Source organism: Astyanax mexicanus, chromosome 4 (genome assembly GCF_023375975.1).
Source record: "Astyanax mexicanus isolate ESR-SI-001 chromosome 4, AstMex3_surface, whole genome shotgun sequence".
Taxonomy (NCBI): Eukaryota; Metazoa; Chordata; class Actinopteri; order Characiformes; family Acestrorhamphidae; genus Astyanax; species Astyanax mexicanus.
The window spans coordinates 55401859-55427094 of record NC_064411.1 but is presented as its reverse complement, the minus strand read 5'-3'; the positions used below and the strand labels follow the sequence as shown (position 1 = coordinate 55427094).

The 25236-nt window shown below is 33.7% G+C and overlaps 1 protein-coding gene and 1 long non-coding RNA gene across 3 annotated transcripts in view; both read right to left on the bottom strand.

Moving 5' to 3' along the window:
• Positions 1-8372: 8372 nt before the first annotated feature.
• Positions 8373-25236, bottom strand: part of LOC125801079 (uncharacterized) — a 124770-nt gene continuing 107906 nt past the window's right edge. The window contains exons 1-2 of one of the 2 annotated variants that reach the window (XR_007438574.1): positions 24270-24361; positions 8373-9252 (exon numbers count right to left, since the gene is read on the bottom strand). This is a non-coding gene — a long non-coding RNA (uncharacterized LOC125801079). Of the gene's footprint in view, positions 9253-24269; positions 24362-25236 lie in introns of those variants that run through there. The other variant, XR_007438575.1, reaches the window with a different exon arrangement.
• The window catches only part of gng12a (guanine nucleotide binding protein (G protein), gamma 12a), a 38601-nt gene continuing 24013 nt past the window's right edge, over positions 10649-25236 (bottom strand). Inside the window, exons 2-3 of the mRNA XM_049476717.1 lie at positions 16616-16724; positions 10649-13253 (exon numbers count right to left, since the gene is read on the bottom strand). Of these exons, the coding sequence (XP_049332674.1) occupies positions 13128-13253; positions 16616-16720 (231 nt within the window). The 5' untranslated portion in view covers positions 16721-16724 and the 3' untranslated portion in view covers positions 10649-13127. The remainder of the gene's footprint in view (positions 13254-16615; positions 16725-25236) is intronic.

Genomic DNA, 25236 nt, shown 5'->3' with positions numbered 1-25236 from the left:
TGGCACAATTTAAAGCTGTGTAAATCTGAGGAGACAAAAGAATACCTTTTGTCTATTGTTATTTTTTTTCCATGTGTTTTTTGTGAGTGCACGTTTGTCAGTGATCATTATAAACAACAGTGCTGCTGGTGTAATAGTGCGCTGGCGTCAGTATCAGTGTTTTTCCACCAGTGTCTCTGGTTTGTAGGCAGCAGTATGAAAGCCAACACCCGGCCTAACGTGGAAAAATCCAGTTTTCTGATGTCATTGTCTTCTGAAAGGGCTATTTTTAGCCCACAGGTATCACAAGCTGCAGCAGGTGATTCAGGAGTATCTATTGTGAGTACGCTGAGCTCGGAGTGTACTGAGCTCAGTGCAGGGTGTACCGCACCGCGGCCTATTTCCCAGCATGCTCTGCATACCTGTAGCTCTGAATTTTTAATGCTCTGGTAAACATAAGAGCAGAGTTTCAGTGTTAAATCAATGCGTTTGGGTTAAATTTTGAGCTTAAAGGGCTCAAATAATGAAAATTATATTTAATATTCAGTGTAATACGGGCATATTATATATATTATATAAACTTTTTGTTGGGGGCCAGAAGGAGAAATATATGTGCAGTCACGGGCCACAGACTCTAAAATAAATAATGAAATATACTACTTATAATAATGCATTTCTTTAGACTCTTTGGTCCATTTTCTGAGGTACAACTGCGCACTCTCTCCGCTTTTAGACTCTTTGGCCCGTTTTCTACGCTACAACTGTGCACTCTCTCCGCTTTTAGACTCTTTGTCCCGTTTTTCTGCATTACAACTGCACACTCTCTCCGCTTTTAGACTCTTTGTCTCGTTTCCTGCGCTACAACTGTGCATTCTCGCCGCTTTTAGACTCTTTGGCCTGTTTTCTGCGCTACAACTGCGCACTCTCTCCGCTTTTAGACTCTTTGGCCCGTTTTCTGCATTAAAACTGCGCACTCTCTCCGCTTTTAGACTCTTTGGCCTGTTTTTCTGCATTACAACTGCGCACTCTCTCCGCTTTTAGACTCTTCGGTCTGTTTTCTGCGCTACAAGTGTGCATTCTCGCTGCTTTTAGACTCTTTGGCCTGTTTTTCTGCATTACAACTGCGCACTCTTTCCGCTTTTAGACTCTTCGGTCTGTTTTCTGCGCTACAACTGTGCATTCTCGCTGCTTTTAGACTCTTTGGCCTGTTTTCTGCGCTACAACTGCGCACTCTCTCCGCTTTTAGACTCTTTGGCCCGTTTTCTGCATTAAAACTGCGCACTCTCTCCGCTTTTAGACTCTTTGGCCTGTTTTTCTGCATTACAACTGCGCACTCTCTCCGCTTTTAGACTCTTCGGTCTGTTTTCTGCGCTACAAGTGTGCATTCTCGCTGCTTTTAGACTCTTTGGCCTGTTTTTCTGCATTACAACTGCGCACTCTCTCCGCTTTTAGACTCTTCGGTCTGTTTTCTGCGCTACAACTGTGCATTCTCGCTGCTTTTAGACTCTTTGGCTCGTTTTCTGCACTACAACTGCACACTCTCGCCGCTTTTAGACTCTTTGGCTCGTTTTCTGCACTATAACTGCGCATTCTCGCCGCTTATAGACTTTTTGGCCCGTTTTCTGCGCTACAACTGCACATTCTCTCCGCTTTTAGACTCTTTGGCCCGTTTTCTGTGCTATAACTAAGCATTCTCTCCGCTTTTAGACTCTTTGGTCCTTTTTCTGCGCTATAACTAAGCATTCTCACTGCTGTTAGACTCTTTGTTTCGTTTTCTGCTCTACAACTGCGCATTCTCGTCACTTTTAGACTCTTCGGTCCGTTTTCTGCACTACAACTGCGCATTCTCGTCACTTTTAGACTCTTTGGTCCGTTTTCGGCGCTACAACTGCGCATTCTTGTCACTTTTAGACTCTTCGGTCCGTTTTCTGCACTATTTTCTGCGCTATAACTGAGCATTCTCGCCGCATATAGACTCTTTGGCTCGTTTTCTGCACTATAACTGTGCATTCTCGCCGCATATAGACTTTTTGGCCCGTTTTCTGCACTACAACTGCACATTCTCTCCGCTTTTAGACTCTTTGGCCCGTTTTCTGCACTATAACTAAGCATTCTCTCCGCTTTTAGACTCTTTGGTCCGTTTTCTGCGCTACAACTGAGCACCCTCTCCATTTTTAGACTCTTTGTCCTGTTTTCTGCGCTATAACTAAGCATTCTCACTGCTGTTAGACTCTTTGTTTCATTTTCTGCTCTACAACTGCGCATTCTCGTCACTTTTAGACTCTTCGGTCCGTTTCCTGCACTATTTTCTGCGCTATAACTGAGCATTCTCGCCGAATATAGACTCTTTGGCTCGTTTTCTGCGCTACAACTGCACATTCTCGCCGCTTTTAGACTCTTTGGCCCATTTTCTGCACTATAACTAAGCATTCTCGCCACTTTTAGTCTCTTAAGCCCGTTTTCTGCGCTACAACTAAGCACCCTCTCTGCTTTTAGACTCTTTGGCCCGTTTTCTGCGCTACAACTGAGCACACTCTCTGCTTTTAGACTCTTTGGCCCGTTTTCTGCGCTACAACTGAGCACCCTCTCTGCTTTTAGATTCTTTGGCCCATTTTTCTGCGCTACAACTGCGCATTCTCGCCGCTTTTAGACTCTTTGGTCCGTTTTCTGCGCTATAAATGAGCATTCAAAAACTGAGACATGTGCATATACAGTATATACAACTTAACATACACTGAATCATGTCGTGAATTATTCTAAGCAAAATGCAGAGTAACTGATAATTATTAACACCTAAAGTATTCATAGTGGCTATGAATAGCACTTCCAAAGCAGTTGCAGAAATATTAATACTGATTTCAGAATAATTCATAGTGGATGCTGAATAATTGATAGTGGCTAATAACACAGTTTTTGCAACAACAAAAAAATTATAGTACCTACTGAACGACACATAGTAGATAATAAACTCTATAATATACTGTATCCTGAATAATTCATAACAACTACTAAATAATTCATAGTAGTTGTTGAATAATACTTAGCAGCTACTGAATAATTTATAGTGGATAATGCAAGAACTGTAGTGGCTAGTAAATAAATTATAACATATTAATAATAATAATAATAATAATAAATAATCAAAGTTGTTAGATCATTTATAGCGGTTACTGAATAATTCATTGTGGACAATACAATAGCTATGGCTACTGAATAATGCACAGTAGTAATGGAATAATTCATAAATGGTAATTAAATACTTCATAATGGATAATGCAATAACTAGAGTGGCTAGTAAATAAATAATATAATTTATTGAATAATTAATCAAAGTTATTGAATAATTCATGGTATATACTAAATTATTCATAATGGATAATGCATTAGCTAGAGTATTTTTGTAAAAAAAATACTGAATAATCCATAGTGGATTATGCAATAGCTAGAGTGGCTACTGAATTATTAATAATAATTACTGAATAATTCATAGTGGATATGGAATAGGAAGTCTTAACATTACTAAGAGCAAATAAAGAGAGGTAGGAGTTTGGATCTCTTTGGACTTTTGATCTATTGCTCTTGTGACTCACAGGGTGTGAGATCTTCCTGCATTAATACATCTTTTATTATTATTGTTCTGCAGCTGAAATACTGCAACATTTCCCCAACCTCACCTTAACTGTGTATAATATCATATCAGAGTCTGAGGAGCCAGAGAGATGCATGCTGGGATAAACCCAACATCAGCACATTCCACACATCCCGTCCACAGGCTGCAGAACACACCCATATAATGCAGAACACGCCCACATGCCCAGGAGTGGTGTAAAGTTATCTAAAAGCAGTGTGTAAGACTGGTGGAGGAGAACATGATGCCAAGATGCATAAAAACTGTGATTGAATTTAAATTTATTTCTGAACTCTTAAAACTTTATGAATATGAACTTGTTTTCTTTGCATTATTTGAGGTCTGAAAGCTCTGCATCTTTTTTATTTCTTATTTCAGCCATTTCTCATTTTCTGTAAATAAATGCTCTAAATGAGAATATTTTTATTTGGAATTTGGGAGAAATGTTGTCTGTAGTTTATAGAATAAAACTACAATGTTCATTTTACTCAAACATAAACCTATAAATAGCAAAATCAGAGAAACTGATTCAGAAACTGAAGTGCTCTCTTAATTTTCTGTATGTTTCCAGACTCTTCAGGCTGGTTTAGATTATTTTAGGCTGCAGTAAATCTGATTCTGATGTTTATCTTTATACTGAATAATAAAACACTACTGACTGCAGAGAGCCTCTGAGGTCATGCATCATACTGTGGGCGGAGACATGCCCAAATAAGGACATACAGGGGATGATTGGATCTTTCTTGGAAGTAATGATAACACACAGTGCAGAGGAGTAAATGAGGCCACGCCTCTGAATATCTGTGTGGATATTCTCTGCTCTTTGTTTTTATAGCTTCTATTAATTTTCAAAAAACTTTATAGTTCTCATCATATCAAAACCTGCTTTAAAAAATGAAAATACTTAACTATAGTCAATTATTCCTCAATTTTTGAAGAAGAAAACACATTTTATTGAACATGATGCAACATCATGAATGATTAATCAGTTTTTAGAAAGTAAATGCATTTTATTAATGATCACACACCATGCAGACACATTTTAAAACAGAAATAAGTGATTTTCATTAGAAATTAAGACACTTCAAAATTGGCCAAAATGCTCATAACAGTAAGACTTGCGTAGCCTTACGTATTTTGTCAGTTTTGGCCAAAAACCAAAAGTCCAAAAAAGTTTTTAAGAAGAAAATGCCTTTTCTGGTTGGTTAGACACCATGCAGACACTTTTTAGAGAAGTAATCAGTATTTTTTTTTTTATTAAGACACTTCAAAATTGGCAAAAATGCTAAAGAAGGTAAGACTATACTATATTTACGTATTTTGACAATTTTTGTCAAAAAACAAAAGTCCAAAAAAGTCAGTTTTTAAAAAGAAAACGCATTTTATTAAAGATCACACACCATGCAGACACTTTTTTGAGAAGTAATCAAGGATTATCATCAGAAATTAACACATTTTAAAATTGGCCAAAATGCTCATGAAGGCCTTATGTATTTTGTCAGTTTTGGCCAAAAAGCAAAAGTCCAAAAAAGTCAGTTTTTAAGAAGAAAATGCATTTTCTGGTACGTTAGATATCATACATACACATTTTCAAGCATAAATATGTAATTTCTATCAGAAATTAATACACTTCAAAATTGGCCAAAATGCTCATAAAGGTAAGACTATATAGCCTTACGTATTTTGTCCCTTTTGGTCAAAAAATAAGATTTAAAAAAAAAGTTAGGTTTTAAGATGAAAATGTGTTTTATTAAAGGTGACAAATCATACATACACATTTTCAACATTTCAACATTTTTATTAAAAATTAAGATATTTCAAAATTGGCCAAAATGCTCATGAAGGTAAGACTATATAGCCTTATGTATTTTGTAACTTTGGGACAAAAATCTAAAGTCCAAAAAAGTACATTTTGAAGAAAAAAAATGCATTTTATTAAAGCTCACACACATTACAGACAAACATTTTAAAACAGAAATGATTTTTATTAGAAATTAAAACACTTAAAAATTGGGCAAGATGCTCATGAAGGTACGACTATATAGCCTTACCTATTTGGACAATTTGGGCCAATTTTAAATTGACCAAAATGCTCTTAACAGTAAGCCTTATGTATTTTGTCAGTTTTGGCCCAAAAACAAATTTTTTTTAAAGTTTGTTTTTAAGAAGAAAATGCATTTTATTAATGATCACACATCATGCAGACACGTTTTAAAACAGAAATAAGTGATTTTCATTAGAAATTAAGACACTTTAAAATTGTTTAAAATACTCATGAAGATACAACTATAGTCTTATGTTTTTTGTCATTTGTGCCAAAAAAAAAAAGTCCAAAAAAGAAAATGCATTTTCTGGTGGGTGAGATACCATGCAGACACTTTTTATAGCAGCAATCAATGAGTTTTCTCAGAAATTGACACACTTCAAAATTTGCTCATGAAGGTAAGGCCTTACATATTTTGTCAATTTTGGTCAAAAAACAAAATTCAAAAAAAGTCAGTTTTTAAAAAGAACATTTTATTACAGATAATTTACCAGGCAAACACATTTTATGTCAGTAATGTGTGAGTTTTATCAGAAATTAAGACACTTCTAAATTGACTTAAATAATTATGAAGGTAAGACTATATAGCCTTACTTATTTAGTAATTAAAACAAAAGTCAAAAGAAAATCTGTTTTTAAGAAGAAAATGCATTTTATTAAAGATGGAGCACCATGCAAACACATTTTAAAACAACAATCAGTAAGTTTCATTAAAAATTAAGACACTTCAAAAATTGGCAAAATGCTCATGAAAGTAAGACCTTACGTATTTTGTTATTTTGGGCCAAAAAGAAGAAAAAAAAAGTCAGTTTTTAGAAAGTAAATGCATTTTATTAATGATCACACGCCATGCAGACATATTTTAAAACAGAAATAAGGGACTTCTAAATTGGCCGAAATGCTCATGAAGGTAAGACTATATAGTCTTACCTGTTTTATACATTTTGGCCAAAAGCCAAAAGTCCAAAAAAGTCAGTTTTTAAGAAGAAAATGCATTTTCTGTTATGTTAGACACCATGCAGACACTTTTTAAAGCATAAATAAATATTTTTTTATCAGAAATTAATACACAGAAAAATATACTCATGAAGGTAAGACCGTATTTTGTCTCTTTTTGGCCAAAAAGCAAAAGTCCAAAAAAGTCAGTTTTTAAGAAGAAAATGCCTTTTCTCGTAGGTGAGACACCGCGCGAAAACATTTTAAAGCAGCAATCAGTAATTTTTTCCAGGAATTAAGACACTTCGAAATTGGCCAATATGCTCTTGAAGGTAAGACTATATAGCCTTACGTATTTTATTACTTTGGGCCAAAAAGGAAAAGTCCAAAAAAGTCTGTTTTTACGAAGAAAATGCATTTTCTGGTGGGTGAGACACCATTTGGACCATTTTTATTAGAAATTAAGACATTTCTAAAATTGGCCAAAATGCTCTTAACAGTAAGACTATATAGCCTTACGTATTTTGTTCATTTTGGGCCAAAAACAAAAAAAACAAAAAAGTCAGTTTTTAGAAAGTAAACACATTTTATTATTGATCACTATGCAGACACATTTTAAAACATAAATAGGTGATTTTTATTAGAAATTAAGACACTTTAGAATCGGCCGAAATGCTCATGAAGGTAAGCCTTACGTATTTTGTCAGTTTTGGCCAAAAACCAAAAGTCCAAAAAAAGGCAGTTTTTAAGAAGAAAATGCATTTTCTGGTAGGTTAGGCACCATGCAGACACATTTTAGAGAAGTAATCAGTATTTTTTATCAAAATATAGGACACTTCAAAATTTTTCCAAAATGCTCATAAAGGTAAGACTATAGTCTTACGCATTTTGTCTCTGTTAGTCAAAAATTAAAAGTCCAAAAAAGAAGAAAATGTGTTTATTAAAGATGACAAATCATACAGACACATTTTCAACATTTTTATTAGAAATTAGGACACTTTAAAATTGGCCAAAATGCTCATGAAGGTAAGACTATAGCCTTACGTATTTTGTACTTTGGGCCAAAAAGAAAAAGTCCAAAAAAAGTCAGTTTTTAGAAAGTAAATGAATTTTATTAAAGACCCTGCACCATGCAGACACTTTTTAAAACAGAAATCAGTTATTTTTATTAGAAAAAAAGACACTTAAAAATATCTCAATTTTGGACAAAAAACTAGGTAAAAACACCACACAGACAACATTTCAAAAGTGGCCAAAATATTAAATTATGTATTTTGTCAGTTGTGGTCAAAATATAAAAGTCCAAATGTATCAATTTTTACAAAGAAAATTAATTTAATTGAAGATGATAACTTGGACATTTTGAAACAAAATTGATTTTTCCAGCCAATTAAGACACTTCAATAATGTCCACATAATACATTTTCTGTTAAAAAAAAGTCTTAATTTTTTTTTTTTTATTAAATATGATAAACTATCTCAAGGCATTTTTAAAAAGAATTAAGGGATTTTCCCAAGAATGGTCTAAAACTTAGTATGTTTGTGAAAATAATGAAGTTGGTTTCATGTGATATTTGGATTATGAATCTTGTTAACTCTATTTTGGTGTTTTAACTCGATTTTACAAATATGTTTATATTATTTTGAGAAATCAAACATTTTTCATATATTCATATTAATTCAGGAAGCAATTTGGGACTATTGTTTTTAGGTGTTTGTTAACAACATTTAGTAGGCATATTTAATGTCCAAATTTAATGTGAAAAATAAGATTTCTTCAAACTGTAAAAAGTCAATATTACACAAATTTATTAAAAATTGATTGACAATTAGGCAACATATCCACCTGGGGGTTTCTGTATGAATGTAGAACAACATATAATACAATAAAACAATTACAATAACAAACTGTATATTTTTGGGGGATAAAATCAATAATTTCAAGGCAAAAACATCGTTTTCTGAACTTTTATTTTCTATAAAATTCAATTGGAAAGGAATTATATGTACTAAATGACAGTAAGTATGTAAAATAACTACTGCAGTCCAATATTAAAACAATGTACCGCCCTGCCCCGCCCACTTCCTCCCTAGACATGAAGCAAACATGGGTTGCCAGGTTGAGGACACTGAAACTACACAAACAAGACAAGTTTACGAGAAGTTTACGAACTTTTGCAATGGCAAGCAGAGATAAATCGTACACTAAGCTGTTGAAAGGCTGATACTGTTAAACAAAAAATATATTTTTAAAATGACATCTGAACAGGAAGGTAAAAATACTTTTTAAATCTATTTTTATACTGTGTTTGCTAAAACATAATTAAAAGTTAACCGACGTATTTAAATCTGTATTTTGTATGTTTCAATGATTTTAATCAACTTTAATTAAATATTTAAAGGCATAATTCATGTTTTTTTCTGTAAAATTAGCTGTTTTATGAAATAAAAATAAAAAACATTTTAAAATAACTGACAATTTTCTCATTTTAGTATTTAAGATCGATACATTTTCATAAAAAAAGTTACTTTCCAGAATGTCTCACCTGTGGCATAAATTCAGTTTTGAATCAAGTAGATTTGAATTTTTAAATTATTTTTTATATTTTAATATATATACCAAATATATACCATATATATTTAATATATGTACCAAATTGAAAACCTCTGGAATATAATCAAGAGGAAGATGGATGATCACAAGCCATCAAACCACCAAACTGAACTGCTTGAATTTTTGCACCAGGAGTAAAGCAGCATAAAGTTATCCAAAAGCAGTGTGTAAGACTGGTGGAGGAGAACATGATACCAAGATGCATGAAAAAAAAACTGTGATTAAAAACCAACCAGGGTTATTCCACCAAATATTGATTATTTCTGAACTCTTAAAACTTTATGAATATGAACTTGTTTTCTTTGCATTATTTTGAGGTTTCTCATTTTCTGCAAATAAATGCTCTAAATTAAATACTTTTATTTGAAATGTTCATTTTACTCAAATATAAACCTATAAATAGTAAAAAGTTGGCACATAGTGAAGCTGGTTAATGAGGAATATTGGCAGTGATTGGCTGTAAGGCATGTGTAAATTAAAGTGTATATATTAAGACATAAGGTATACTGATATCTGTTCACTAATACACCAATCAGCCATAACATTAAAACCACCTGCGCACCTGTGGATCTACCTTTTCTGAATGCACTATTATTTCACCTGTCCTGGACTGAAACGAGAAAATGAATAGTGAAGTGATCTATCAGACTATGAAGGAACACATAAGGAATCATGTAGTAAAAGTTAAAAGTTTTCTGATTCGTGGTCCTGATTAGTGCCAGTTCTATCATTAAAATGTTTCTGATGGTTTTTGCGGTGGCTGCACTTGAGGATACTTTTAAAGTTCTTTTTGGATCTTTCTTTTCTTTCTTTTTTTAAACTTTTAGTTTCTAAACACCACCAGAAAATTGGTTGACTGTTTTACATAAGTTTTTTTTTCTTATCTTTCTCTTATCATTAAAAAATATATAATTTGTTATTTTTATTATTACTTTTTTATTTTTTATTCCAATGTTTTATATTTTGATTATTTTGTTCATTATTATTCATTTTATCATTTTTTGTCCTTCTTATCATTTTACTTCACTTTTACTATTATCTTTTTCTTTATTTTATATTTTATAAATTCTTTACTTTTTTGTGTCAATCAGTTTTTTTTCATGGTCTTTTAGATTTTTTTTTTCTATTTTACATATATATTTTATTCATATATATTAAATGTTGATTTAAAATTAGTATTTTTTAAGTATTTTTTATTTTAATTCATAATTGTTCTAATTTCTTATTAAATTTAAGTTTTTAATCCCTTTGACGCTGTAAATGCTCGGCAACATTGTAAATGATTCCTGAGTGAAACAATTAGGTAAAGAATACTAAAAGTGCATTTTCAATTTAATAGAATTATACTATGAAAATACACATTAAATATACTTTCTCTGTATTTCCATAAAATGCATTTTAAGCAATATGTTTTAACATTTTAACATTCTGTTGATTTAGACGCATTAAATGCACAAATCACTAAAGCTTTTAAGTTGTGTTTAAATATAACTTAATTACAACTGAAATATATTTAAGTTGCCATACGTTGTTCCAAAATAGTAAATTTAGTATGTATTTAAGTCCATATTTTAATTTTAAAAAAGCATGTACTTTTCTATGTTAAGTACACTTTTAAAATATACACTTAATACACTTTTCTTTTACAAGGGTCTTTACGAGTTCAGCACAGCTGTTAACTGAAAGCCTGAACATATTCTGGTTTGTCTAACATTTAATTCCATTCCAATTCTTCATAGTTTGGGTGACTTTAGTATTAATCCACAATACAGAACATTATATATTTGCTTCACTTATATTTCAGTGGTTTTAATGTTACGGCTGATTGTTCTCCTGAATACTAGAGTTAACAATGGAAAGTTAATCATGACCACAGTATTTCAGTCCACAGAAAACATTAAAAAACATCTAGACTCCCTCACTATGTTCTATAAAGGTCCCTTTAATGTAAAGATCAATTATATACTTTAAGACTTTCAATATAAATTAATAACAATAAGTCAAATATACTGATCAGCTTTTATGGCAATTCCACGTCTAAAAGTTGTCCACATTGTATTCTGCACGTTTAGTTTCGGTTTCACACTGCAGTTTAGTGCAGTTAGTGGGCAGAGTCTCTGTAATTAATCTACAGTTACATTAGATACAGAATCACCAGCACTGTAATCTGTTGTACCCATACTGCTCTGTAATTAATCTACAGTTACAGTAGATACAGAATCACCAGCACTGTAATCTGTTGTACCCGTACTGCTCTGTAATTAATCTACAGTTACAGTAGATACAGAATCACCAGCACTGTAATCTGTTGTACCCATACTGCTCTGTAATTAATCTACAGTTACAGTAGATACAGAATCACCAGCACTGTAATCTGTTGTACCCGTACTGCTCTGTAATTAATCTACAGTTACAGTAGATACAGAATCACCAGCACTGTAATCTGTTGTACCCGTACTGCTCTGTAATTAATCTACAGTTACAGTAGATACAGAATCACCAGCACTGTAATCTGTTGTACCCATACTGCTCTGTAATTAATCTACAGTTACAGTAGATACAGAATCACCAGCACCGTAATCTGTTGTACCCGTACTGCTCTGTAATTAATCTACAGTTACAGTAGATACAGAATCACCAGCACCGTAATCTGTTGTACCCGTACTGCTCTGTAACTAATCTACAGTTACAGTAGATACAGAATCACCAGCACTGTAATCTGTTGTACCCATACTGCTCTGTAATTAATCTACAGTTACAGTAGATACAGAATCACCAGCACCGTAATCTGTTGTACCCGTACTGCTCTGTAATTAATCTACAGTTACAGTAGATACAGAATCACCAGCACTGTAATCTGTTGTACCCATACTGCTCTGTAATTAATCTACAGTTACAGTAGATACAGAATCACCAGCACTGTAATCTGTTGTACCCGTACTGCTCTGTAATTAATCTACAGTTACAGTAGATACAGAATCACCAGCACTGTAATCTGTTGTACCCGTACTGCTCTGTAATTAATCTACAGTTACAGTAGATACAGAATCACCAGCACTGTAATCTGTTGTACCCATACTGCTCTGTAATTAATCTACAGTTACAGTAGATACAGAATCACCAGCACCGTAATCTGTTGTACCCGTACTGCTCTGTAATTAATCTACAGTTACAGTAGATACAGAATCACCAGCACCGTAATCTGTTGTACCCGTACTGCTCTGTAATTAATCTACAGTTACAGTAGATACAGAATCACCAGCACCGTAATCTGTTGTACCCGTACTGCTCTGTAATTAATCTACAGTTACAGTAGATACAGAATCACCAGCACTGTAATCTGTTGTACCCATACTGCTCTGTAATTAATCTACAGTTACAGTAGATACAGAATCACCAGCACTGTTATCTTTTGATTAACCCATAAGGACTTATGAAGGGGAAAAAATATATCATAAAACATGATTTTTAATAATAATTAACCATTGGAGCATTGACCATGACCATTGAAATCACTGGTTACTACATTATTCTATTCATTATTCATTATTATCTCTATATATATTTATACAGTATATATCTATCTATTTGCATAACCCACAAAAAAATATATATAATATTTTTAACACTTTATTTTCTGGAGTTAAGGACAGTTACGGTCGGTCATTCCCTGGAATGCTTCAGTTAAGTACACAAGTTAATTTATATATTTGTGATATATGCTATTATTAAAAACATAACACTATAACATTAACAAAAAAATATGCATTAAATGCACAACGATGCTAATCATTAAGAGATTAGTACTGATTGACACTGATTTACAGTAATACATACTGGATCTACACATTCCTCTCTAGATCTGGGCTTTAAGGCAGTGTTGAGTGGAATTAATTAAATAATAATGAAAATGTGAAGAAGCTCCACTACAGTATAATACAGGGCTTTTTATCCTTAAAGGGGTTTTCTGAGGCCGGGATGCCCGTCAGCAGCGGGTCGTATTTAGCGTGTTCACTGCAGTACCGCATCAGATCAGCTGAAGCCTTCGACACCTGATTAGAAAAACAGAAATCAAGAAAAATAGAATTACTTACAGAATTACTGCCACAGGGTCAGGTACTCTGATTGACCACAGTTCAGTCTGATTCGATAGCAAATGTTAAAATGAATTATAAATCTGACATTAAAACACAACTTGACTGATTCTTTAAAAAAATGAATTAGTGAATCATGAAATCTCTTTAATTTCATCACAATTCAATTCGACTTAAATATAAAGATATATATAGATTCGATATACAACTGTTTAATGAATGAAATCAAGAATTTAACCAAACTCAATATGACATCTGATTGAAATGATTTAATGAATCATTAAATCTATAATTTCACAAGACTTAATATGATTCCATAGTAAACGATTCAGTAAACCATGAAATTTCAAACGCAACCAACTCAGTTAGACTCGTTGGATATAAATGCATCAAGAAATCTTACATTTAATTTGATTTGTTGGCAAATATTCAAACACAACTTGACCCTAACCCTCTAAAACTACTAGAGTATGACATCTAATTTTATATTGATTTAAATTGATTCTATAGCACATGAATTAGTGCATTACGACATCTAATTTCATAACAATTTAATCTGATTTTATAGCAAATGATTCAGTGCTTCGTGAAATTTCGAAATTCATCACAATTTAATTTGATTCTATAGCAAATGATTCAGTGCATTATAACATCTTTAATTTCAGAATTATTCAATTCGGCTCCATAGCAAATAATCTTTCATTTTATGCAATTCAAATTATTCATTACATTACATTACATTACATTACATTACATTACATTACATTTGGCAGACGCTTTTGTCCAAAGCGACTTACAATAGTCAAGTACAATGTAAAATAAGTTTAAAGGTAAAAAATCTTTGGATAGGGATTAAAGGAGGTCAAAGGGGAATAATAGGATAGAGGAGTGAAGGAGGGGAAGAAGGAGATGAGGTTAGAAGTAGTTAGTGTGTTAGAGGTGTTAAGAGAGTAAGTGCTCTTTGAAGAGCTCTGTCTTCAGGAGTTTATTAAAGATAGTGAGAGATTCTCCTGATCTGGTAGTAGAAGGTAGTTAGTTAGAGGTGTTAGGAGAGTAAGTGCTCTTTGAAGAGCTCTGTCTTCAGGAGTTTATTAAAGATAGTGAGAGATTCTCCTGATCTGGTAGTGGAAGGTAGTTTGTTCCACCATTGGGGAGCTCTGTATGAGAACAGTCTGGATTGCTTTGTGTGAATGTTTGTTTGGTAAAGCGAGGTGACGTTCATTGGAGGAGTGCAGCGGCCGGGAGGTAGCGTAAGCCTTCAGGAGCGAGTGCAGGTAGGAAGGAGCCTGTTCTGATTGATAAATCTCATATTCAAAAAAATCTTGATATGATACTTTAGGGAAATATGCAGTGCATCATAAAATCTGTAATTTCATCATGATTCAATTTGATACTATAGCAAATGATTTAGTTAATCGTGAAATCTCACATGTGACCGCAATTTAAATTGACTCTTTGGATGTGACACATTTCATTATGAAATATCACATTTCATGCAATTAAATTTGATTCAAGGGCAAATTACACAACTTTATCTGACTCCTTCAGTAAATGATAGAATCTTAAACTCCACCCTGATTCAATTTGTTTCTATAACAGATATATCACTGCATCATAAAATCTTCGATTTTAAAGGAATCAATAAATCATTAAGTACAATCTGAATTTACTCTTTGGGAACTGATTTATTCAGTGACCATTTAATTTGATTCTATAGCAAATGATTTAGTGCATCATGAAATCTCTAATTTCATCTGATTTAATCTTTTATAGCAAATTATCTCACATTTTATACAATTAAATTGTATTTGTTACCAAATTATTCCGATTGAGAAATCTCATATTCAAACAAATCTTAATCTGACTCTTTAGGAAATGATTCAGTGCATCATGAAATCTCAATTTTTATCACGATTCAATTTGATTCTACAGCAAATTACACAACTCGATTTGACTTCTTAGATAATGATTCAGTAAATCATGAAATCCCAAAATTGATTTAACCTGATTCTATATATGTTTCAGTGATTTATAAAATCTTAGATTTAAAAAAAAAAAAATAAATCATTATATCTCAAATGAACTCCAATCTGAATTTACTTTACTTTGGGAACTGATTCATTCAGTGAAAATCTTTCATTTCTTCACTATTCAATTTGATTATATTGCAAATGATTCAGTGCATCATGGAATCTCTAATTTCATCATGATTTAATTTAATTATATAACAAATGATTCAGTGCATCATGACAAAATGATTCAGTGCATCATAACAAAATGATTCAGTGCATCATAACAAAATGATTCAGTGTATCATGACAAAATGATTCAGTGCATCATAACAAAATGATTCAGTGTATCATGACAAAATGATTCAGTGCATCATGACAAAATGATTCAGTGAATCATGACAAAATGATTCAGTGCATCATGGAATCTCTAATTTCATCATGATTTAATGTAATTATATAACAAATGATTCAGTGCATCATGACAAAATGATTCAGTGCACCATGACAAAATGATTCAGTGCACCATGACAAAATGATTCAGTGCACCATGACAAAATGATTCAGTGAATCATGACAAAATGATTCAGTGCATCATGACAAAATGATTCAGTGCATCATGACAAAATGATTCAGTGCATCATGAAATATATAATTTCATCATGATTTAATTTAATTTTGTAGCAAATGATTCAGTGCATCATCACAAAATGATTCAGTGCATCATGACAAAATGATTCAGTGTATCATGACAACATGATTCAGTGCATCATGACAAAATGATTCAGTGCATCATGACAAAATGATTCAGTGCATCATGAAATATATAATTTCATCATGATTTAATTTAATTCTGTAGCAAATGATTCAGTGCATCATCACAAAATGATTCAGTGCATCATGAAATATATCATTTCATCACGATTCCATTTGATTCTATAGCAAATGATTCAGTGCATCATGAAATATATAATTTCATTATGATTCAATTTAATTCTATAGCAAATGATTCAGTGCATCATGACAAAATGATTTAGTGCATCATGAAATCTCAAATTTCATCACGATTCCATTTGATTCTACAGCAAATGATTCAGTAAATCATGAAAATCTTAAATTCCACCCTGATTCAACCTGATTCTATAACAGATGTTTTAAAATCTTAGATTTAAAATGAATCAATAAAATATTATATCTCAAATTGAACTACAATCTGAATTCTGAATGTCTCTTTAGGAACTGATTAATTCAGTGATGCCTCGTGAAATCTTTAATGTACTGAATTTAATGATGATCAGTATCAGAACAGACCTTTATCCTCTCGATCCCGGCCTCTACTCTCAGCTGCTGGACCGTCCGTCTCGCCTGAGCCAAGTTATTTGAGCTCGTCATCTTAGAAGACATTTCCACCAACATAAACCTGCAGAAACACAGCGTACATTAAATACATTCATTTTACAAGATTTACAAGAAATTACAACTCAAAAACATTTTGGAAATTTAAACGCTTTTTATGTTTTTATGTATTTTTGCATACACCCACATGCACACTTTATAGTATATACACATTATATTATAGTTTCTGTGGTCATTTTGCGTATAATAACAGGCAAAAAAGTGAGAGTGAAAAAATAAAACTCTTCGCAAAAAAAAAGAAAAAGAAATCCTAAGAAAAACATATTGAGATAAAATAGAATTATAACAAAAACACAATTTTTGAAAGCAAGCATATTGGGCAATATTGGGCAATACTATGCATATACAGCACTGGCAAAAAGAAACAACTTAAAATTATGAGTTTTTTTATTTTACCAAATTAAAATAAAACAATTCTGGAATATAATCAAGAGGAAGATGGATGATCACAAACCATCAAACCACCAAACTGAACTGCTTGAATTTTTGCACCAGGAGTAAAGCAGCATAAAGTTATCCAAAAGCAGTGTGTAAGACTGGTGGAGGAGAACATGATGCCAAGATGCATGAAAAAAACTGTGATTAAAAACCACCAGGGTTATTCCACCAAATATTGATTATTTCTGAACTGTTAAAACTTTATGAATATGAGCTTGTTGTTTTTCTCATTTCTGTAAATAAATACTCTAAATGAGAATATTTTTATTTGGAATTTGGGAGAAATGTTGTCTGTAGTTTATAGAATAAAACAACAATGTTCATTTTACTCAAACATAAACCTATAAATAGCAAAATCAGAGAAACTACATAAGAAACTTGTATAATAAGGCGATTTTTGTATTATCATTATTGTAGAGATGCTCTAAAATGACTTTTTTCACACTTAAGTCAATTGAAAGTTAAGGCGTTTATTTTTAGCTGAAGTTTCGGAGCTTTATCTGAAAATCCAGAGGAATGATGAGTATTTTGTCCACATTAGAGGGACAGTGGTGTTTAATGGAGCGTGAATAATGCTTCAGGGTGCGGCGCTGCATCCTGCGTCCCGACGCTGCAGAACAGGACATTACTGACGCAGGACAGCACCACCGCAACCAACACAGCCCTTATTAACTCTGTAAACACCCAGCGCCTGTGTCTCACACAGCTTACACACCCACCACACAGCGGCAGCACCAGAGACAGACGAGGCCCCTGCATATATATATATATATATATATATATATTTATATATTTATATATATATTAGCAGTGGGCGATATGGCCCTAAAATAATATCACGATATTTCATGGAATTTCGCGATAACGATACTCTGGGCAATATGACAAAACACTGAATTAAAAAAATATATTATTTCGAGAATACACTACTGAAACTAAATTCAAATTAAATTCTATTATTGCATATATAGACATAAAAAATACAAGAATTTGATCAGATTTATAACATATTTATATCTCCATATACTTTATACAGGATTAATGTAACATAAATGATACTGGACAGATATAGTCTCTAGATATAGATATATAATAGGAAATATAAATGGTATAAATATAATGGTATAATCACGATTTCACGAAATTCAAAAATGTTGGCGATATTATTGTGTACAGTATGATACACTGCACACCCAAACAAATATATATATATATATATATATATATACATTCAAAACATGTACCGGTCAAACTAAAGCAGCTTTACAATTTTTTGTAATTTTTACAGGGTTTCTAATCTGAATATGGTTACAAAACTCATGTGACATTTTAAAAGCATGTTTAAAAGCAAGTTCACTAATTCCTTTAATTTGATTTTCTCTCAAAGTCTTTATTTTAAAGAAATGGTTATAGACTGCATGTTCAAATAATTGATATTTATGACAAAAAAAATCCCTCCTGTTACTGGCACTCAGTCCTGTTACTTTTTATGTTATGAGTAACAGGAATGAAAGTACTGAAAATACTGAATTAAAAAAAGATACTATTTCGAGAATACACTACTGCAACTAAATTAAAATTAAATTCTATTATTGCAGATACAGACATAAAAAAATATAAGAATTGGATCAGATTTATAATAGAATTCAATGATCCAGAATGTCATGATACTAATAATCCTAATAATACACTTTAAATATCTCCATATACTTTATACAGGATTAAAGAAACATAAATGATACTGGACAGATATAGTCTCTAGATATAGATATATAATAGGAAATATAAATGGTATAAATATAATGGTATAATCACGATATTCAAAAATGTTGGCGATATTATTGTGTACAGTATGATACACTGCACACCCAAACATATATATATATATATATATATATATATATATATATATATATATATATATATATATATATACAGTGAGTCCAAGAAGTATTTGATCCCTTGTTGATTTTCTTCGTTGGCCCACTAATAAAGACATGATCATTCTATACTTTTAATGGTAGATGTATTCTTACATGGAGAGACAGAATATTAAAAAGAAAATCCAGAAAATAAATCTAAGGAATATATATTAATTGATTTGTATTTCATGGAGTGAAATAAGTATTTGATCCCTTAGTATTCATTAGCAGTTCTGGCTTTTACAGACCAGTTAGACACTCCCAATCAACTTGTTACCTGACCTGAAGCCACCTGTTCTCACTAATCACTTGTGTGAAAAACACCTGTCCACAGAATCAGACAGATCACACAGATTTCAAGTCTCCAACATGGGTAAAACCAAAGAGCTGTCACAGGACCTCAGAGTCAGAATTGTTGACCTTCACAAAGCTGGAATGGGCTACAAAAAGATTAGTAAGGTGTTGGATGTGAAAGTAACAACTATTGGTGCAATTATCAGAAAGTTTAAAGAGTATAACATGACAATCAACAGACCTCGGCCCGGTGCTCCAAAGAAGATTTCGCCTCGTGGGGTGGCAATGATGCTGAGAACGGTCAGAAATCGTCCTGCAACCACTCGGCAGGAGTTAGCAAATGACCTGAAGGCAGCTGGGACCACAGTTTGCAAGGAAACAATTGGCAACACTTTGCGCAACAATGGATTCACATCCTGCAGTGCCTGAAAGGTACCCCTGCTGAAGAGAGCACATGTGGAGGCGCGCCTCAAGTATGCCAATGATCATTTGAAAGATGAACCAAGTTATTGGGAGAAGGTTTTGTGGTCAGACGAGACCAAAATTTAACTTTTTGGCCTCAACTCCACCCGCCATGTGTGGAGGAAGAAATATGCTGCCTATGACCCCAAGAACACTGTGCCCACCGTCAAGCATGGAGGTGGAAGCATAATGTTTTGGGGGTGTTTCTCTGCCAAGGGTACAGGGCTACTTCACCGCATCACTGGGAAGATGGATGGAGCCATGTACCGCACAATCCTGAGGGACAACCTCCTCCCCTCTGCCAGGGATCTGAGAATGGGCCGTGGTTGGGTCTTCCAACATGATAACGACCCTAAACATACAGCAAAGGCAACAAAGGATTGGCTCAAGAAAAATCACATTAAGGTCATGGAGTGGCCCAGCCAGTCGCCAGACCTCAATCCGATCGAAAATCTATGGAGGGAGCTGAAGGTCAGAGTTGCCAAGCGACAGCCCACCAACCTTCATGATTTAGAGAGGATCTGCAAAGAAGAGTGGGCCAAAATTCCCCCTGGTGTGTGTGCTAAACTTGTGGTTAACTACAACAAACGTCTCACCGCTGTGCTTGCAAACAAAGGCTTTGCCACTAAGTATTGAGTGTGTTTGGCAAGAGGGATCAAATACTTATTTTCCTCATTGAAATACAAATTAATTAAAATATATTCTTTAAAATTATATTCTGGATTTTTGTCTTGATATTCTGTCTCTCCATGTTAGAATATATCTACCATTAAAAGTGCAGAAGGATAGTGTCTTTATTAGTGGGCAAACAAAGAAAATCAGCAAGGGATCAAATACTTCTTGGACTCACTGTATATATATATATACATTCAAAACATGTACTGGTCAAACTCAGGCAGCTTTACTTAATTTTTTACAGGGTTTCTAATCTGAATATGGTTACAAAACTCATGTGACATTATAAAAGTATGTTTTAAGTTCACTAATTCCTTTAATTTAATTTTCTCTCAAGAAAGTCTTTATTTTAAAGAAATGGTTATAGACTGCATGTTCAAATAATTGATATTTATGACAAAAGAAATCCCTCCTGTTACTGGCACTCAGTCCTGTTACTTTTTATGTTATGAGTAACAGGAATGAAAGTAACAGGAATGAGCTTTTAGCATAGAATTGGCAAAAACATGAAAAATAGCTACATGGCAGCTATGCTAACAGCATGAGGACACTGTACTCTGTAACATTCTGAGTATTTTAGGTCAGTTTATAAAGTTAGTTTTTATGTAACTATTCAAAATATTTCTTTTTGTAAATATATAGTTTTATAATATTTTTTTTTACATGCACTAGTGTGTATATATTAGTATTCCCTATATATGCATATACATATATACATTATTTTAAACATGCCGTTTTCTAGCTTTGCCTTGGTTCTCCAGTTTTTAGTGTGCATTAATATCATCCTTCAAGCTACAGTAATAAAGTATGATATGCCTATAAGCAAAACACAAACTACAGAAGCAAAAATTACTGTAGTGTTTCTGCTGCATATTTGCCAATGATGCTTCATTTTTATTCATTTTATGAAAAACTATCCTAGCCCTGTACAGCTGGAAAACAGCCAGTGTATGAAATAATAGTAAACTGAGTAAACTGATACCACCTGGATTACTGACTTCTGTTGCAAATCTGATAAAAAATATGTATTTTTTTAATATCTCAGTTATTAGGGGTGTGTCATATTATATCATATATGCAATAATAACATTTAATTCATTTTGTTGCAGTAGTGTACTCTTGAAATACTTTTTTTTAATTCAGTGTTTTGTCATAGAGCAGGGGTGTCCAAACTACTGCCCGCGGGTCATTTGCGGCCCGTTTCCTTTTTTGGAGCGGCCCGCGAGGTATTTTAGAAATAGAATGAAAGTTGGCCCGCTGTTAAGCAGGTTTTTATAATGTGAGATTCAAAGTTTGAACGCTAGGTGTCAGAAATGGGCAAAAGAGTCTAAAAGCGGAGAGGGTGCGCATTTCTAGCGCAGAAAAACGGGCCAAAGAGTCTAAAAGCGGAGAGAGTGCACAGTTATAGCGCAGAAAAACGGGCCAAAGAGTCTAAAAGCGGAGAGAGTGCACAGTTATAGCGCAGAAAAACGGGCCAAAGAGTCTAAAAGCGGAGAGAGTGCACAGTTATAGCGCAGGAAAACGGGCCAAAGAGTCTAAAAGCGGAGAGAGTGCGCATTTCTAGCGCAGAAAAACGGGCCAAAGAGTCTAAAAGCGGAGAGAGTGCACAGTTATAGCGCAGAAAAACGGGCCAAAGAGGCTAAAAGCGGAGAGAGTGCACAGTTATAGCGCAGAAAAACGGGCCAAAGAGGCTAAAAGCGGAGAGAGTGCACAGTTATAGCGCAGGAAAACGGGCCAAAGAGTCTAAAAGCGGAGAGAGTGCGCATTTCTAGCGCAGGAAAACGGGCCAAAGAGGCTAAAAGCGGAGAGAGTGCACAGTTATAGCGCAGGAAAACGGGCCAAAGAGTCCAAAAGCGGAGAGGGTGCGCATTTCTAGCGCAGAAAAACGGACCAAAGAGTCTAAAAGCGGAGAGAGTGCTCAGTTATAGCACAGAAAAACGGGCCAAAGAGAAGCGGAGAGGGTGCGCTTAAAATTATCAGGAAAATGTATTATTTAAAGTGGTATATTTCATTATTTGTTTTATTATAGAGTCTTTGGCCCGTGACTTCAAATATATTTCTTCTTCTGGCCCCCAACAAAAAAAGTTTGGACACCCCTGCCATAGAGTATCGCCAAGAGTATCGTTATAGCAAAAATACCATGAAATATCGTGAATACTCTGAATGCCTGAAAGAGTCGTAATTAAAGGTAAATCCTGATATTTAACACTGTTACTCAGATTTCTGAAGCTCAGAGCTGCTCTGATACTCTCAGATTCACATTCTGGGATCTGAATTGACCTACATACACACTTCCTGCTCAGCCTCAGTGTGTGTGTGTGTGGGGGGGGGGGGGGGGGGTTACTGGAGGTGATGTAACACAGGGAAGAGTGTTTAATCCACAGGGTGATTCCCAGTAATAAACTCATCCCGTCCTTCTTCCTTTAGAGAAAAGAGGAGGAACTGAAACATGATGCAGGAGGAAGATGTTCGATAAGAACCGGGAACATCAGGAAGAGTTACATAATAAAAACTGACTCCAGAACAGAGAGAGAGAGAGAGAGAGAGAGAGAGAGAGAGAGATACAGAGAGAGAGAGAGACATACAGAGAGAGAGAGAGAGAGAGAGAGTAAACAAAGGCCGAGTTTACATTCCAGAGAACTTCTTGCACTTGAGTTTCATAATCATTAAAGATTATGACTACGACTATAATTAAAATTATAATACATTAACTTTATAGTATATTTAAAATAGATTTTTGTACTATTTTTATACTGTAATTAAAGCAAAAAAAGTTGTTAAATTTTAGCACTCTTTAAATATACAGATTAATAATAATGTGGCCACAAGAAAACACTTTAGTGCAAGCATAATAATGCTTAATATACTTTAAAAGTTATTTTTTTCACTAGGGAAGAAGAATAGAGAAACAGATACAGAACTAAAGTCTATAATTTTTATAGAACTATAATATAGTCCTATATGATTAAAAGTGAATAACGAAAACTATCCTTGTGAACTAGAAGTTAAATAACAGCATCACTATCAACCAATGGAAAAATGCATTAATAGATGACTTGGCAAAAAATGAAAAATAAATAAAAAAAGTGAATTATATGGGTGAAGTTATATGGGTTATTACGCTTGATTGGTGTATAATCCAATAAAAGTCAATAATTTGGTTAAAACAAACCATTTAACACATGCTTGACTGCTGCAGTCAGTAGGCCAAAACACACACACACACACACACACACACACACACAATGCACTGTGGAGCATTCATCCCTCAGTAACACACACTCAGAGCGAGGTGATGTCACACACTCTGTATTAGCAGCCGTGTCAGAAATAGCCCCCCCACCCCCACCCCACCCCAGGGGTCCTGAGAATAGTGAGGGGCCGGCGGGGCCATAATGGCCCTTTATCAGTCAGCACCCCGTCCTGAACAAACAGCAGGTCCTGCAGATAATGTCCTGCATACGTCAGCGCAGACGCAGCAGCCCCGGCTGCAGGACTTTAACACTCCTCCCAAACAACAAACGCCATTGTAGAGAAAACCGGCTGCACCACACTGACCTTCACTAATGCACTAATACATAAACACACACACACACTATACACACACTATACACACTGCTGACTCACTGCTGTACTCATAGTTACGAACAACACTGCATAACATCAGAAACTGCTTCATAATTTTATCAAAAACTATCCTAGCCTTGTAGAGAACAATCAAAAATGATGAGTTTCTTTGATTTTACCAAATTGAAAACCTCTGGAATATAATCAAGAGGAAGATGGATGATCACAAACCATCAAACCACCAAACTGAACTGCTTGAATTTTTTGCACCAGGAGTAAAGCAGCATAAAGTTATCTAAAAGCAGTGTGTAAGACTGGTGGAGGAGGAGAACATGATGCCAAGATGCATGATTAAAAATTGTGATTAAAAACCACCAGGGTTATTCCACCAAATATTGATTATTTCTGAACTCTTAAAACTTTATGAATATGAACTTGTTTTCTTTGCATTATTTGAGGTCATTTCTCATTTTCTGCGAATAAATGCTCAAATGACAATAAATGACGCAATTTTATTAGGAATTTGGGAGAAATGTTGTCTGTAGTTTATAGAATAAAACAACAATGTTCATTTTACTCAAACATAAACCTATAAATAGCAAAAAGTTGGAACATAGTGAAGCTGGTTAATGAGGAATACCGGCAGTGATTGGCTGAAGGCACATGTAAAATAAAGTGTATATAGTAATATACGCTAAATTAAGCCAACATCCCGTAACAAACAGTAGTGCATTAAAATGTGCAGAAATTATTTTTATTTCTACTCATTTTGATTGTTTTGTTGTAGTAGTAAATATTTTTTCAATCAATATTTTGTCACATATCACCAAGAACAATATATCAGTGTATTTTTGCGATATATATATATATATATATATCGCATAAATACACTGAAATATTGTGATATTATTTTAAGGCCATATTGCCCAGCCCTAAATGGAGTATTGAGATATTTTTCTAGTCTTGGTACCGTGCAACACTGCTTGCCATATTTGTTGCTGTATTTGCACCAATATATGCAAAATTCAGCAAACAACCAGAAACAAACAGTAGTGCATTAAAAACAATTTGCATTAAATGTTTTATTTAATAACATTTATTTATTTACTAAAAACATTTTATTCATTTTTAATGACTGCTATTTGTTTTATTGTAGTT